We start from the raw sequence: 14,052 nt of genomic DNA on the forward strand, positions 1-14,052 counted from the left end.
AGCCTGTGAGTGAGCTGTACTTGTGACCTTAGGGCTGGTCAGAGCGTCTGATGTATGCTTGTTAAGGGAGGAACGGGGAACCTGAATTCCCCTGGGAAGAGAATTGGGTTGGAGTGGCCTCTGATGCTGCATCTTTTCTGCGCTGTTTATCCCCTTGCCAGAGAGATTGGTGTGAATTGAGTGTTTCTTTTTCTGGCAAGAAAGCTTTGCTTTCTTCTATTCTGAGCAGTTGTGCTGTCACAGTCAGGGAATCCCACTGTCACAGGACTATAAGATCTGCTGCTCAGATTCATTTCTCACCAATGTGATAAAACCCAGCCCCCAAACCCTGAGACCAGCAAAGACACCAAAGAAAATAAAGGCCAGAGAATCATAGCACTGAAGCCGACCTACCCAATCCTAGTCTAAGCACCATAAATGAACTGGGTGGGACCTGCTACCCTCAGGGAGCTCACAGTCCAGGTTAGGGGAGAAACAGACTAGCCACTGTGGCACAGGTGCTGGAACCCACAGAGTACTTCCAGGAAGAGTTCACTGTAGAGTGACATGGTCAGATTTGTGTTCTGGAAAGGCACGACTGAGTTGGAGACGCAGGCTATTTCCTCTGGTTAGAATGACTCTCCATTGCTTTGTCTGGCTAAGACTCACTTGACTTTCAAGTCTCAGCTCCTGTCCTTCATTCTAGGAAGCATTTCCTTACTCCCCTGGTTAGGTTGTAGTCCTCTGGGTACCCACAGCTCTCTGTGCAGCATTTATGTCCCCTGGCATTTCCTGCTCTGAATTTTAAGTGCTTGTATCTTTGTCTTATCTACTAGACTGTGAACTCCGAAGGCAAGAAATGGTGTCTTTTCTTGCTTTAGCTACAAAATGCCATGCCTATAAAAAACACTCAATAAATACTGTTCCACGACCGAATGGCTTAATTTCATCTTGAAGAAGTATGGGGAAGACTTTCTAGAGGAGGCAACATTTGAGTTGGGCCTTGAATATAGTCAATGGGAATTCCAGTTCAAGATGGCACATTAAACACATGCATTTACTTCCATTCCCTCTTGAAATTCCACTAACAGCTAGTAAAGAGCTTATTTTTAAAGCCATGAAGCCATTAGGACAAGAATAGGAGAGAAGATGATAGAAATAAAATCTGGAAGCTGAAAGCAGAAGGAAGACTAGTAACTAAGTAGACTTGAAAGAAGCTGAATTCCAAGCCAGCAATGAAAAAAGCAGAAAAGCAATCCATTTTACACCTCAAAGGTCTCAGGAGCTATTCTCAGATATTTCTGGAACTGAGGGTACAAATGGAGCTGAACACAAATGGGTTGATGGATGTCTATCTAAGAATCATACTCTTTAAGATTCCCTTCACAACTGGGCAACTAATTGCCCACTACTCCTTTATCATCGCAGAAGACTGGAAATGCACGTTTTGGAAAGAAGGGAACAGAAGGAAGGGAAGAAGGGCAAGGGCAGAAGGCTGGAAGGCAGGAAGAAAGGGAAGGAGAGAGGGATGGAAGAAGGGAGGAAAGAGGAAGGAAGGGAGGAGAAAATAAAGCAGGAGAAGCATTTTTAGTATGAGAAGTTTTGTTTAATGCATTTAGTTTGGTCATGGACTAAATGGTTTTACCTTTAATCTATTTGTCCCCAGCATAAAATAATTGAATATAATCTCTTTTATCTTGTATCATTAATAGTCTGTATAGTCTATGGTACTTCAGTTATTTATGTCCAGATCTCCTTATTGAAACTGTAAGATTCTGTTAAGTAGGGAGAGTTTTTCCATTATCTTTGTTTTCAGTTCAGTTTAGTCGCTCAGTCGTGTCCAACTCTTTGTGACCTCATGGACTGCAGCACACCAGGCCTCCCTGTTCATCATCAACTCCCGGAGTTTACTCAAACTCATGTCCATTGAGTCAGTGATGCCATCCAACCATCTCATCCTCTGTTGTCCCCTTCTCCTCCCGCCTTCAGTCTTTCCCAGCATCAGGGTCTTTTCAAATGAGTTAGTTCTTCCCATCGTGACCAAAGTATTGGAACTTTGGCTTCAGCATCAGTCCTTCCAATGAGCATTCAGGACTGATTTCCTTTAGGATGGACTGATTGGATCATCTTGCAGTCCAAGAAGACTCTCAAGAGTCTTCTCCAACACCACAGTTCAAAACCATCAGTTCTTCGGTGCTCAGCTTTCTTCATAATCCAAATCTCACATCTATACATGACTACTGGAAAAACCATAACTTTGACTAGACGGACCTTTGTTGGCAAAGTAATGTCTCTGCTTTTTAATATGCTGTCTAGGTTGTCTTTGTGTAATTACTAGAAGATCCAGGTACCCAATAATCATTTGTTTAATTGAATTCACGTTGGGATATTCTTCCAAAAACACAAACAATTTCAGGTACAAAATTTTCTGTGCTTATGCCATAGTAGATAAGTTAATTATAATAATAGGCATGCTGCTACTGCTGCTGCTGCTAAGTCACTTCAGTCGTGTCCGACTCTGTGCAACCCCAGAGATGGCAGCCCACCAGGCTCCCCCGTCCCTGGGATTCTCCAGGCAAGAACACTGGAATGGGGTGCCACTTCCTTCTCCAATGCATGAAAGTGAAAGTGAAGTCGCTCAGTCGTGTCTGACTCTTCGCAACCCCATGGATTGCAGCCCACCAGGCTCCTCCGCCCATGGGATTTTCCAGGCAAGAGTACTGGAGTGGGTTGCCATTGCCTTCTCCAGGCATAACTACCTTTTATTGATTAGTGAATACTTGTCAGACAGTATGCCATGCCTGTGACTGTTCCTTCTACTTCTTAATAAACCTTTAGAGAGTATTCTCTTTTACCATGAAGAAATGATGGCTTAAAGGAAAAGTATATTCCCATTTCATATGTTTCATTAGTGGCAAAACCAGAATTTGAATCTAGGACTGTTTAATTCCAGTGGCTATGTTTTTCTCAGTGTACAAATACTCGGTCTTATTTCTGGCTTATCATTGTTGGCTTGAGTGAAGCATTTATTTCCTGAATAGTTTAATAAACACTTATCAAGTAATATATATTTAAAACATAATAAAACCAAAGATCTCCAGATTGGGAGATACGAAGCAGAGTCTGAGAGCAAGAAGGATTAAATTAAAATATACCAAATGTTATGTAATACCCCTCTTAGCCTTTCCCTTACTTGGCTCCCAGAATAATGGCAGCTTTGCTTACATTATATTCTCTAAATGGGTATAATATAGTGAATCTTATGAACCCAAGAGAAACACACACTCATACACACAAACAAAAGATACTACCTACGTTACCCAATTGAACAGCCTTACTGAATAACTCTTAGTGAGGTTCAGGGTTGGCAAGCCTCAGGCACCGACTTTACAATCAGCTGTTTTAGAGACCAGTCTGAAGTGTGAGCAGCAGCTTAAGATTATAAGACTGATGAAACCCTTTAACTATATAGACTTAAACGGAAAAAAGAAAAAACTTGAATAGAGATATTCAGAGAGATAAGAACTTAAATAATCGTTAATTATATCCTTAAAGAGATGAGATAATATTGCAGTCATGAACAAAAATGTAAAGTTATAAAAGGAAACATGTAAGGACTTCCCTGGTGGTTCAGTGGCTAAGACTCTGCACTCCTAATGCAGAGGACTAGGGTTCAATCCCTGGTCAGGGAACTAGATCCCACTAAACATTCTGCATGCCACATCTAAAGATTCTGCATGCTGCAAGTAAAAGATCCTGCATGCCACAACTAAAAAGAAGAAGAAGAAGAAATCCAAGATCTAGAAACAACTCTTGAAAATAGAAACATGATAGGAAAAAATGAAAAACTCAATAGAAGAGTTGATAATGTTGAAATATTTCACAAACTAGAATACACATAGGAAGAGGAGGAAGAGAGAAAAAACAGAGGATCCATTCAGGGTACCTTCTATCCAAATAAAGATATTTCCAGGAAGAACAAAAATGTGTGTGTGTGTGTGTGTATAGGTAGACAGGCTTAGACAATTAAGAATCTGCCTGCAATGTGGGAGACCCAGGTTTGATCCCTGGGTTGGGAAGATCCCCTGGTGAAGGAAATGGCAACCCAGTCCAGTACTCTTGCCTGGAGAATTGCATGGACAGAGGAACCTGGCAGGCTACAGTCTATGGGGTCGCAAAGAGTCAGACATAACTGAGCAACTAAACACTTTCACGCTTTCATATATATGTATTTTTCATATATATATATATATAAAATCATCAATGAAATAATTAAAATCTCCCAGAACTGGAGGACATGAGCCTACAGATTAAAAGTGCCCAACAAATGACCAGTTCAGTGGATGAAAGCAAAATCACACAATGGTAAATCATTATGATAATTTAGGACACTGGGGATCATGAGAAGATCCTAAAAACTTCTAGAAAGAGTGGGAAGGTGGTCACATACAATAAATCAGAATGGCATCAGACTTTTTAAATGTAGCACTGAAAATTAGAAGACGATGGAAAAATGCTTTAAATTCTGACAAAAAATTATTTTCAACCTAGATTTCTATGCTCAGCTAATCAGTCAATAGTGTGAGGAATGAATAACAATGTTTTAAAACATGTGAAGCTTCAACAAATATACCTCCTATGCAGGTATAGTCTATGCAGACTTTTCTTGGGAAGCTACTGGAGGAAAAGCACCACACATACATTAAGGAGTAAATCAATAAAAAAGATGTGGGATCCAGGAATTGGGATCCAACTCAAGAGAGAGGCAAAGGGAATCCCCAAGGTGATAGTGAAGGGAGATAGATCTCTGGAGGATAGTTGTGCAGCAGGGACAGATTGGAGCAGGTCAGAAACTGCCTCGAAGAAGAGGGAATAGATAGAACATGTGATATGTTTAAAAGTCTTGGGGAGGGTGGAATGAATTGGGAGAGTAGTACTGATATATATAAAAGACGCTTACTCCTTGGAAGGAAAGTTATGACCAACCTAGATAGCATATTCAAAAGCAGAGACAATCCTTTGTCAACAAAGGTCTGTCTAGTCAAGGCTATGGTTTTTCCAGTGGTCATGTATGATGTGAGAGTTGGACTGTGAAGAAAGCTGAGCGCCGAAGAATTGATGCTTTTGAACTGTGGTGTTGGAGAAGACTCTTGAGAGTCCCCTGGACTGCAAGGAGACCCAACCAGTCCATCCTAAAGGAGATCAGTCCTGGGTGTTCATTGGAAGGACTGATGTTGAAGCTGAAACTCTAATACTTTGGCCACCTGATGCAAAGAACTGACTTATTTGAAAAGACCCTGATGCTGGGAAGGATTGAAGGCAGGAGAAGGGGACAACAGAGGATGAGATGGTTGGATGGCATCACTGACTCAATGGACATGGGTTTGGGTGGACTCCGAGAGTTGGTGATAGACAGGGAGGCCTGGCATGCTACAGTTCATGGGGTCACAAAGAGTCGGACATGACTGAGCAACTGAACTGAACTGATATATATACACTATAATGTGTCTAATAGATAGCTAATGGGAAGGTGCTGTATATCACAAGGAGCTCAACTCAGTGCTCTATGATGACCTAGAGGGATGGGGTTGGGGGTGGGAGGGGGGCTCAAGAGGAAGGGGATCTATGTATACATATAGCTGTTTTACTTTGTTGTACAGTGGAAGCTTACACAACATTGTAAAGCAATTATACTTCAATAAAAAAAAAAATAAAGCTTTGAGAGGGAAATTCAGACTCCTGGGAGAGAGTTTAAGGATGACTTACTGATAACAATATACCAAACTAAGCAAAACAGTTGTGGTAGTAGTAGTAATAATAAGGATAATAATTATTATCTAAAAAGTAAAACTTACAGTTGTATAAAAAGGAAAAGTAGCCACAGTAAACCACATGGCTTAGCTGTGAGTAGCATTTCCAAATTCTAACAAGGTAAATGCTGAATGATTAATTTTATTACATATGTTGTAATAAAATGGGGAGGGTGTGAGTATGGCAGAGATATAGGGAGTAGGATGAAAGAGTTAAATCCTTAACCTTCTATTATATACAAAGTCAATAGAAAATACTTAAAAATCAGTAAGCAGTTATTTAGAAATTAGAAGGTAAGTACCAAAATAAATGGGCTTCCCTGGTGGCTCAGCAGGAAAGAAACCACCTGCCATGCAGGAGACATGGGAGACATGGGTTTGATCCCTGGGTTGGGAAGATCCCTTGGAGGAAGGCATGGCAACCCACTCTAGTATTCTTGCCTGGAGGATCCCATGGACAGGGGAGCCTGGCTACATTCCGTAGGGTCGCACAGAGTTGGATACAACTGAAGTCACTGGGCACACACACAACAAAATAAACAGCTAAAAAATTAATAATAGTTGTCTTTGGCAAGTGGGATTTAGGATGGGGAAACTTCCTTTTCTTAACAAAGCTTACAGAACTATTTGCTTCTTTATGTACATCTACTACTTTCATTAAAAGTGAAACTAAATGAAATGAAATTTTAAAAGTTATGTGTGGCAGGACCTGGAATTCCCATGGAAATATGGTAGAGATGAAGTTAGAGGGATGAGCACGAGCCATATTATGACAGGCTTTTGAATACCTGCTGCTAAAATATTCCAATATTCTGTTTTCTGAGAGCAGTGCAAAGCCCTTAAAGGTTCTTGAGCAAGGGAAGGACGAGTTCAGACTTGTGCTTGGGGAAGATAACTCAGTGCATCTGAGCTGGAAAGGACCCTAGAGATTACCCAATAAGTCAGACTGGCACTCAGTGCAGACAGGGAGACTGGTGTATAGAAGAGGGAAGCCCCAAATCCCCAGCCAGGAGGATTCTGACCCTTGGAAGCTCTAGCCAACCCTTCCCTCCCCACAGCGCCTACTGCCACCCCCCAAAGGGACTGGGGGGCCAGGTTAGCCTCCTCTTTGTGCCACGCCCCCAGCTCATGCCTCCGTTTGGCCCAATCTGTTTCCCAATTAACACTTGGCCCCCTCTAAGGCAACTTTTTGGATGACTGCTTCTAAGTCTTACTGGTGAATCTGGACTGGTTCAGTAGTAAATATCCTATCTGTGAAGTTTCAATCTCAGTAGGATTGGATTTTAATATTATTTACTGAGATCTTACTCCATACCAGGTACAGTGGTCCATACTTAATAGACAACATCTCAAAACTCTCCCAACCATGCTGTGAGGTGAGTCATTTAAACCTATTTCACAGACAAGGAAACACAGGCCCAACAAAGGCAAGAAAGTTGCCTGCAGTCATAAAGCTGATCAGTTGTAGAGCTGAGATTTTAAGCAGCAATCTCTCTGCTTCTAAAGCCTACAGTCCAAACCATTCTATTTACATGGTTCTTGAAAGTCAAGCATAGTTGGTTGGATTACGAGGTAGAGGCCTCTAGAAACACTGGGGAAACCCATGGCCCAGAACCTGGGACTGATTTCTTCTCCCACTCCCCTAGGCTTACCTGAGAGCCATCGACGTGAAGATCCTGCAGCAACTGGTGACCTTGAATGAGGGCATTGAGGCGGTGCGCTGGCTGTTGGAGGAGAGGGGGACATTGACCAGCCACTGCAGCAGCCTCACCAGCAGCCAATATAGCCTGACAGGCGGGAGCCCAGGCCGCTCAAGGCGAGGCAGCTGGGACAGCCTGCCAGACACAAGCTCCACTGACCGGCTGGACAGTGTCTCCATCGGCAGCTTCCTGGACACAGTGGCGCCCAGCGAGCTGGATGAACATGGCCCGCCTGGGGCTCCCCGTCCCGAGATGGACTGGGCGAAGGTTATACCTGGTGGGGAGAGGGCCAGGACTGAGGTGGACCTGACAGCCACCAGGCTAGGGAGCTTGAGGGCCGTGTGGAAACCCCCAGGGGAGGGGCTGCAAGGTGCATCTCCTGAGCCGCCAGAGGATGAGAGTGCCAAGCTGGGCTTTGAGACCCACTGGTACTGGGGCCAGTGCCAGGATGATGTGACCTTCCTGTAACAACTCTTCCACCCTTTTGGTTCTTTACTCACTAGGCCCTGGTCTCCCTTGAATTTGTTCTCCCTCTGTCTGGAATTAGGAAGAGGCTACATTGAAATCAGTTACCATGAAACCTGGCCTTACCATCCCTCTGGTCCCTGGGGAGGCTCTGCCTTTAACCTTCAATTATTGGGTCCCTAGAGCTATTTCCATAGATACGTGGACTCTAGAGGCTTGACCTGTGGCTCCAGGTGTGATAGTATCTCTTCTCCTTTCCCCACAACTAGGTAAGGATTTGAGGGTTTAGCATCCCTATGAAATCACTGATGAAGGGACTGGGATTTGATTACCTCACCCACTTCTAGGAGCCTTAGCCCCACTTTTGGCCAATATGGAGGACTATGGAGGGACATGGACATTCAGGGCCAAACCTCCATGGATTGGCCCTCCCAGAAGCCTTTGGGGTTGGTAGGGCCACCCCTTCCTGTCTGGTGAGTGATGTCATTTCCTGCCAGGATGGATTAGCCTTTCCTTTGTACCAGTCTTTTAGTGATGATAGATACAGGGGTATTTGAGCCCCTGCTGCTAAGTGAGACCATGTTATTTATTCTCCCTACCATTCCTTCTTGTGAATGGGACTATACTACCCTCCTGGCAGGAAAGTTTCTCAGTCAGATGTTTGCACTTCTCAGAAAGGTTCTTTCTATTTAAACAGGGAGTTCTCATTTTATTCCAGGGATTCTCACTTCTTCTCTGACCACCTGCCTGTCTGGTGCCTGCACTCCTGTTTCTCTGCTTTTAGGGAGGAAACTGGCAGGGGCCTCCACCTACAGATCTCAACAGTCTATTTGGCCTGCCCTGCCATAGTCCCCTGTCTTATTCTGTCCCTGGTTTGCCCCCATTCTTGTATTCTGGCTCCAAATCTGTCTGCCAGAAGGTTCAGCCTTTGTGTCTCCACACCTTCTCAGTTTCTACTCTGGGCCTCAGGCCTTTAATATGCAGATGAGTCCTTCAACTTCTGATGGGAGCCAGAGGGAGAAGCTTGGGGTGTAGCAGAATCTCCAAAAGGGGGAGGTATCTTCTCAGATCCTGTGATTCCCCTTCCCCCATCCTGCCCCAGACCTCCCATCATTTGGACACTAAAATGCTGGCCTGGGGCTGGGACACAAGGAATCCCCTTGTCTGGGTTACAACGCGGGGCGTGGCAGAGAAAGACTGTGAGGCTCTTTGGTCTTAGGGCCCGCATCCTGGGAGGGGGAGAGTGGGAGGGAAAGACTGCTTTCCTTCCTCTCTTAGAACAAGCTCTAGACTCCTGGGACTGCAGAGGAAGCGGGGCACTGGCTCTGGTCCTGGGTCCCAGGGCCCTAGTGAGTTACACCAAAGAAGGGACTCAGGGAAGCTGCCAACCTGGGGCTCAGGGAGGGGACAGGCCCAGGGAGAGGGTGGAGATGAGGGCTATGACTGATGTCAGAGTATGTTTGGCCTTGGAAATTAACCCTTGGAACCCCAGGTACTGCCCCTATGTTGTTCCCTGTCTTTCCTGGGCCCTGAAACTATTAATAGATTATTGGAAGGCAAAAAGGAGAAAAAAAGGATGTCAGGTGATCCTTGCCTATTTGCTGTGCCCTCCTGAGTTGAGAAGATCCTCTGAAGAAGGAAATGGCAACCCACTCCAGTATTCTTGCCTGGGAAATCCCATGGACAGAGGAGGCAGGCAGACTGCAGTTCATGGGGTCGCAAAGTTGGACACGACTAAGCGACTTCACTTCCTGACTTGAGGAATCTTCAAATCCTAGAATAACCCCTGCAGTTTCTCTACTTTTCATTCTATGCTAGGGAAGGGACAGAAGCCAAGTTGTTCATCTCTAGTTCCCATAAACTCCTCAAGTCTTATCCTGAAACCCCCACCCAGATCCTTTTCGGGCAATACATTTGATTTGTGGCTCTCCTCTAAAGACCATGTTTCCTCCTCTCAAAGGGATTGAAATCTCTAAAGAATATAGGTAAGTCTCTTCTTTGCTGCCCACCAGCAAAATATACAAATATACATTAAGTCTCTTCTTAAAAATATAAGTAACTCTCACTTACAAATATAAGTAAGTCTCTTCTTCTCCTTACCATCCCTCTTGGTCTCGGGGCTGCTGACTTCCTTTAGGCTGGGAATTCAAGTACCCTTTCCCAGTACCCTGACCCTGTTGCCATTTTGTGGTAACTTTGGGTAACTACCTTTCTGCTTGAAACCCTTGTGTTCCTTTTTTAAGCTTGCTGGTTCATTTAATCTACAAACTTCTGAGCTGAAGAGGTTGTCCGCCCTCTTGTGGCTATTATGCACCATTGCTGGAGTAGCTGGGTGAAACCTTCAGGCTCAAAAGAGCCTTAATGAAGACCAGCCCTCTGATTGCACAGACATGTTAGAGAGACAGGCGTAGAGAAGGCAGAGAGTACCCCAGATTTGCCTGTGGTAACTCTGAGGATCCTCAGGTTAAAGAACCCGGATCACCTGCCTACCTGCCTATCCACCAAAGTTCTATCACTTGACCAGACCATTCCCCCACCGCACCCTGTCAACATCATCCAAGCCCAGAGGATCTGAAAGCAATTTTCTCCCTGTTTTAACATTCAGGTTCTTACCTTGTCCTAGAAAGGCAGCTTGGTGTTTGCAGAAAGAGCCACAGACTCTGAGGAAAGAGACTCTTGGACCAGAATTGGGTAAAGGGTGCATTAATCCGGACCAGGGATACAAGGAAAATCAGTCCTGGACCAGATATTTTTCTGGGAAGGCAGGGTGAGAAGGCCCAACATCATGGGATCAGAACTCAACATTACAGACCTGGACATTAGAAGAAGGGGATAGGGATGGGAGATGAGAGAGAAATTCAAATGGATCCCGAGGAGTTGGAAGCTTCAAAGTCAAGGGATTTATCTCAGTTTGGATAGGCATCTGAGGGTGTTGAGAGGCTAGAGAGGTGGGTGAGTGGGGCTGCCTGGGAACTCCAGGTAACCTGGATATCCCGTCTCAATACCTTAGATTTCATTTCATTCCCAGAGAAGCTGGTAAACACACACCCTTGGTCCCTTCTACCTGCTTCTGTACTGGCTGTTTAAGGCTTAGCTCTCCTGTTAGTTTAGACCTTTCCAGGTTATGAAGAGGACCTGTTTAGGAGCTCAAAGAAGACATGAAAAGGGAGAGAGATGCAGAAAGACAAAAAAGAATGAGATGAAAAGGGAGTCTTGAAAATATGATCAGAGGGAGCATACTATCCTCTAAGTGGGCTGCAGACTTTTGTCAGGGTCAGGGTAAAGGCAGAGGCCAGACTGCTCTTGGTAGCTGTGGAAACAGCATCTGAGAGGGTAAGAGGTGATGCTGCTGGGATGAGTCCATCAGGGAGACGTGAGACCATGTGAATGCTCAGGTATGAGAGCCTGCATTTAGGATGGGGCAATGAACTTGAGCCCTGGACTGAGCGGGAGCTCAGCGGCAGCTTAGGTGAGAAGTGTTTGGAGTTTGCAGTGGGCTCAGGCTCGCTCTGTGCGTGGTGCCAGCCACGTACTGGGTGTTCAGTAACACCCAGAGTAGAAGAATAAATGTGTGTAAACCCAGGAAGAGACGTGGCTTATAATTTAAAAAGTGGTTAATTAGGTAGGAATAGGAAATTTAAAGTATTATTCCATTCTCAGCAACACTATAAATAATGCATTATTAACAGATAGATTATAAATGAACTATGCTATGAACCTAGGTCAGTCTGCTGCAGAGGCTTCCAGGAAATCTTCCCTGATTCCCCATTCCCTTCTCACAGACCTTACTCTCCTAGGAGAACAGGTTATGCGGCCCAGCAGCAGGGCCAGTGTACACGTTTTCTATTGCTGCTGTGACAAACTGTCACAAACTTAATGGCTTAAAACAACACAAATGTGTTATCTTACAGTTCTGGAGGTCACAGGTCTGAAATCAATTTCATTGGGTTAAGTTAAAAAGTGTCGGTAACCTCTTCTGGAGACTCTAGGGGGCAGTCCATCTATTTGCCTTTTCTAGCTTCTAGAGGCTGCTTGTGTTCCTTGACTCATGGCCCCTTCCTCCATCGTCAAAGCCAGCAACATAGTTTCCGCCTTTCTGACCTCTACTTCCATTCTTACATCTTTCTCTGATTCTCCTGTCTCCTACTAGGAGGATTACATTGTGATTATATATCCCTGTGCTTATATTGGGCCCACTGTGATAACAGAATCACCTCCCCATCTCAAGATCCCTACTTTAACCGTATCTTCCCAGTCATTTTTGCCACAGAAGGTAAACTATTCCTAGATTATGGAGATTAGGACTTGAACATCTTTGGAGGAAGGACCATTATTCAGTCCTCCTCAAGCAGAGATGGAGGGTGGGCAGGAAGATGTACCCAGGCCCAGAACAAGCCTCTCAGCTGTAGCAAGCCTCCTTCAGCCTGGAGTGAGAGGTGGTGCCAAGGGGAGTTAGCCAGCCCAGGCCCCATGTCTAGAGAATGGCAAATGCCTCCTGCATCACTACCAAAGAGAGCTGAGAGTGAAGGTCATACTTGGGAGAAAGTCTCAGTTTAGGGAACCTTTCAGACCTGAGACTTCCCTGGTGAATGTCATGGAGGGTTCCAACAGGCTGTGTCTTCAACATTGCCTCCTCTCCAGAATCATACCTTGTTCCTCCTCAAGGTAGAAGATAATTACTGGCTAACACTAGCCTGAGCTCTCTCTACAAAGAGTAGATTAGTTGTCTCTCTTTTAAATTATTATTTTTTTATTCCTTGTTAAACCATGCTTGGCAGAGCATGGTGACTTTTTGTTTGATTTTATTCTTTTAATCCCTGATCCCTGTTCTCATTCCTCTCCCTGACCCAGACACACACACTTCAATGTGTTCAGTATGTGTTTGGATATGTATGTATCTTTGAAATACAATTATGTGCTTATGTGTTTTAATATATATAAATGATATACTTCTAAAGTAAGCACCTTTATAATGAATTAACCCATATTACAGTGATTTAACACAATAAAGATTTATTTTTCACTTACACAGCAGCACAGGTGTTCTTGGTTGGACAGCTCTCCTTCACTGCCCACTTCATGCCCTGGGCTCCTTCTATTTTCAGGTGGTGATGGGCTGACCCTGTATCATAAGGTTCTCTATCAATTCTTCACCAAATTGTTTTACCATCCATTTATAACCATTTTATAAATTGGGTATTTCACTAGCAATTACAAAATGATTATTCTCTAATGCTATTATTTTTCCTTCTATTAGTCATAATTCTCTACAGAAAAACTTTTTTTACATCCTTCAGGACCATTTGGTTACCCTGAAATAAAGTTCATACCAGAATGGCAACATAAGTGCTTAAATCGCTGCCCTTATTTATCCCTTTCAAATAGTAAGTTGATGTCCTAGCAACTTGGTGTTCAATGATTTTGTTTTGTTTTACTTTCTTTTTAAATTATTGTTGTGAACTTATTGTTTTATATATTTAATGTCTTTTAATCATTTTGTAGTTATTTTTTGTTTTATATTATGAAAAATCTTGAGAGTAAACAATAGTAGAGAAAATAGTATAATGAGTTTCCATGAATCCATCACCCAGCTTCAATAATTATCAACTCTGGTCAATCTTGGTTTATTTATTCCCTCAACTACTCTTCCCCTAACCAAGATTATTTTGAAGCAAAACTAGATATGATCCCACTTTATTTATAATGTTTTATTATGTACCTCTAAAATATAAGGACTTTTATTATTATTATACCTAAAATTAATAATTCCTCAATATAATGAAATATAGCTATTTAATTTTCTGATAAACTTTTGTTTAAGTTTTACTATTTCAGGATTATCCTGGCCTCTTAAAAGAAATTAGGAAGTGTTTCTTTCTCCTTTGTTTTCTGAAAACATTTTTGTAACTTTGGCAGCATTATTCAGTATTTGATAGACTTCATCAGTGAAATAATCTGGGCTTGGAATTTTCTTTGTGGGGGAGGGTTTTGATAAATTCAATTTCTGTGATACATATAGAGGTATTCCAACTTTTAATTTCATTTTGAGTTAGTTTTGGTAAGTTGTGTTTTTCAAATATTTTGTTTCAATTAAGTTG

General features: G+C 43.3%; 1 protein-coding gene and 1 non-coding gene across 2 annotated transcripts in view; both read left to right on the forward strand.

The window, feature by feature from the left end:
• The window catches only part of LURAP1 (leucine rich adaptor protein 1), a 16,143-nt gene extending 3,162 nt beyond the window's left edge, over window positions 1-12,981 (forward strand). The window contains exon 2 of the mRNA XM_086386448.1: window positions 7,436-12,981. Within this exon, the coding sequence (XP_086242574.1) occupies window positions 7,436-7,957 (522 nt within the window). The 3' untranslated portion in view covers window positions 7,958-12,981. The remainder of the gene's footprint in view (window positions 1-7,435) is intronic.
• Window positions 3,599-3,671, forward strand: TRNAR-CCU (transfer RNA arginine (anticodon CCU)). Its single transcript has one exon. It is a non-coding gene; the product is annotated as a tRNA-Arg (tRNA).
• Window positions 12,982-14,052: the final 1,071 nt, after the last annotated feature.

Source organism: Bos grunniens, chromosome 3, assembly GCF_055505025.1.
Source record: "Bos grunniens cultivar Pamir isolate PY7600 chromosome 3, Bosgru_T2T1.0, whole genome shotgun sequence".
Classification (NCBI taxonomy): domain Eukaryota; kingdom Metazoa; phylum Chordata; class Mammalia; order Artiodactyla; family Bovidae; genus Bos; species Bos grunniens.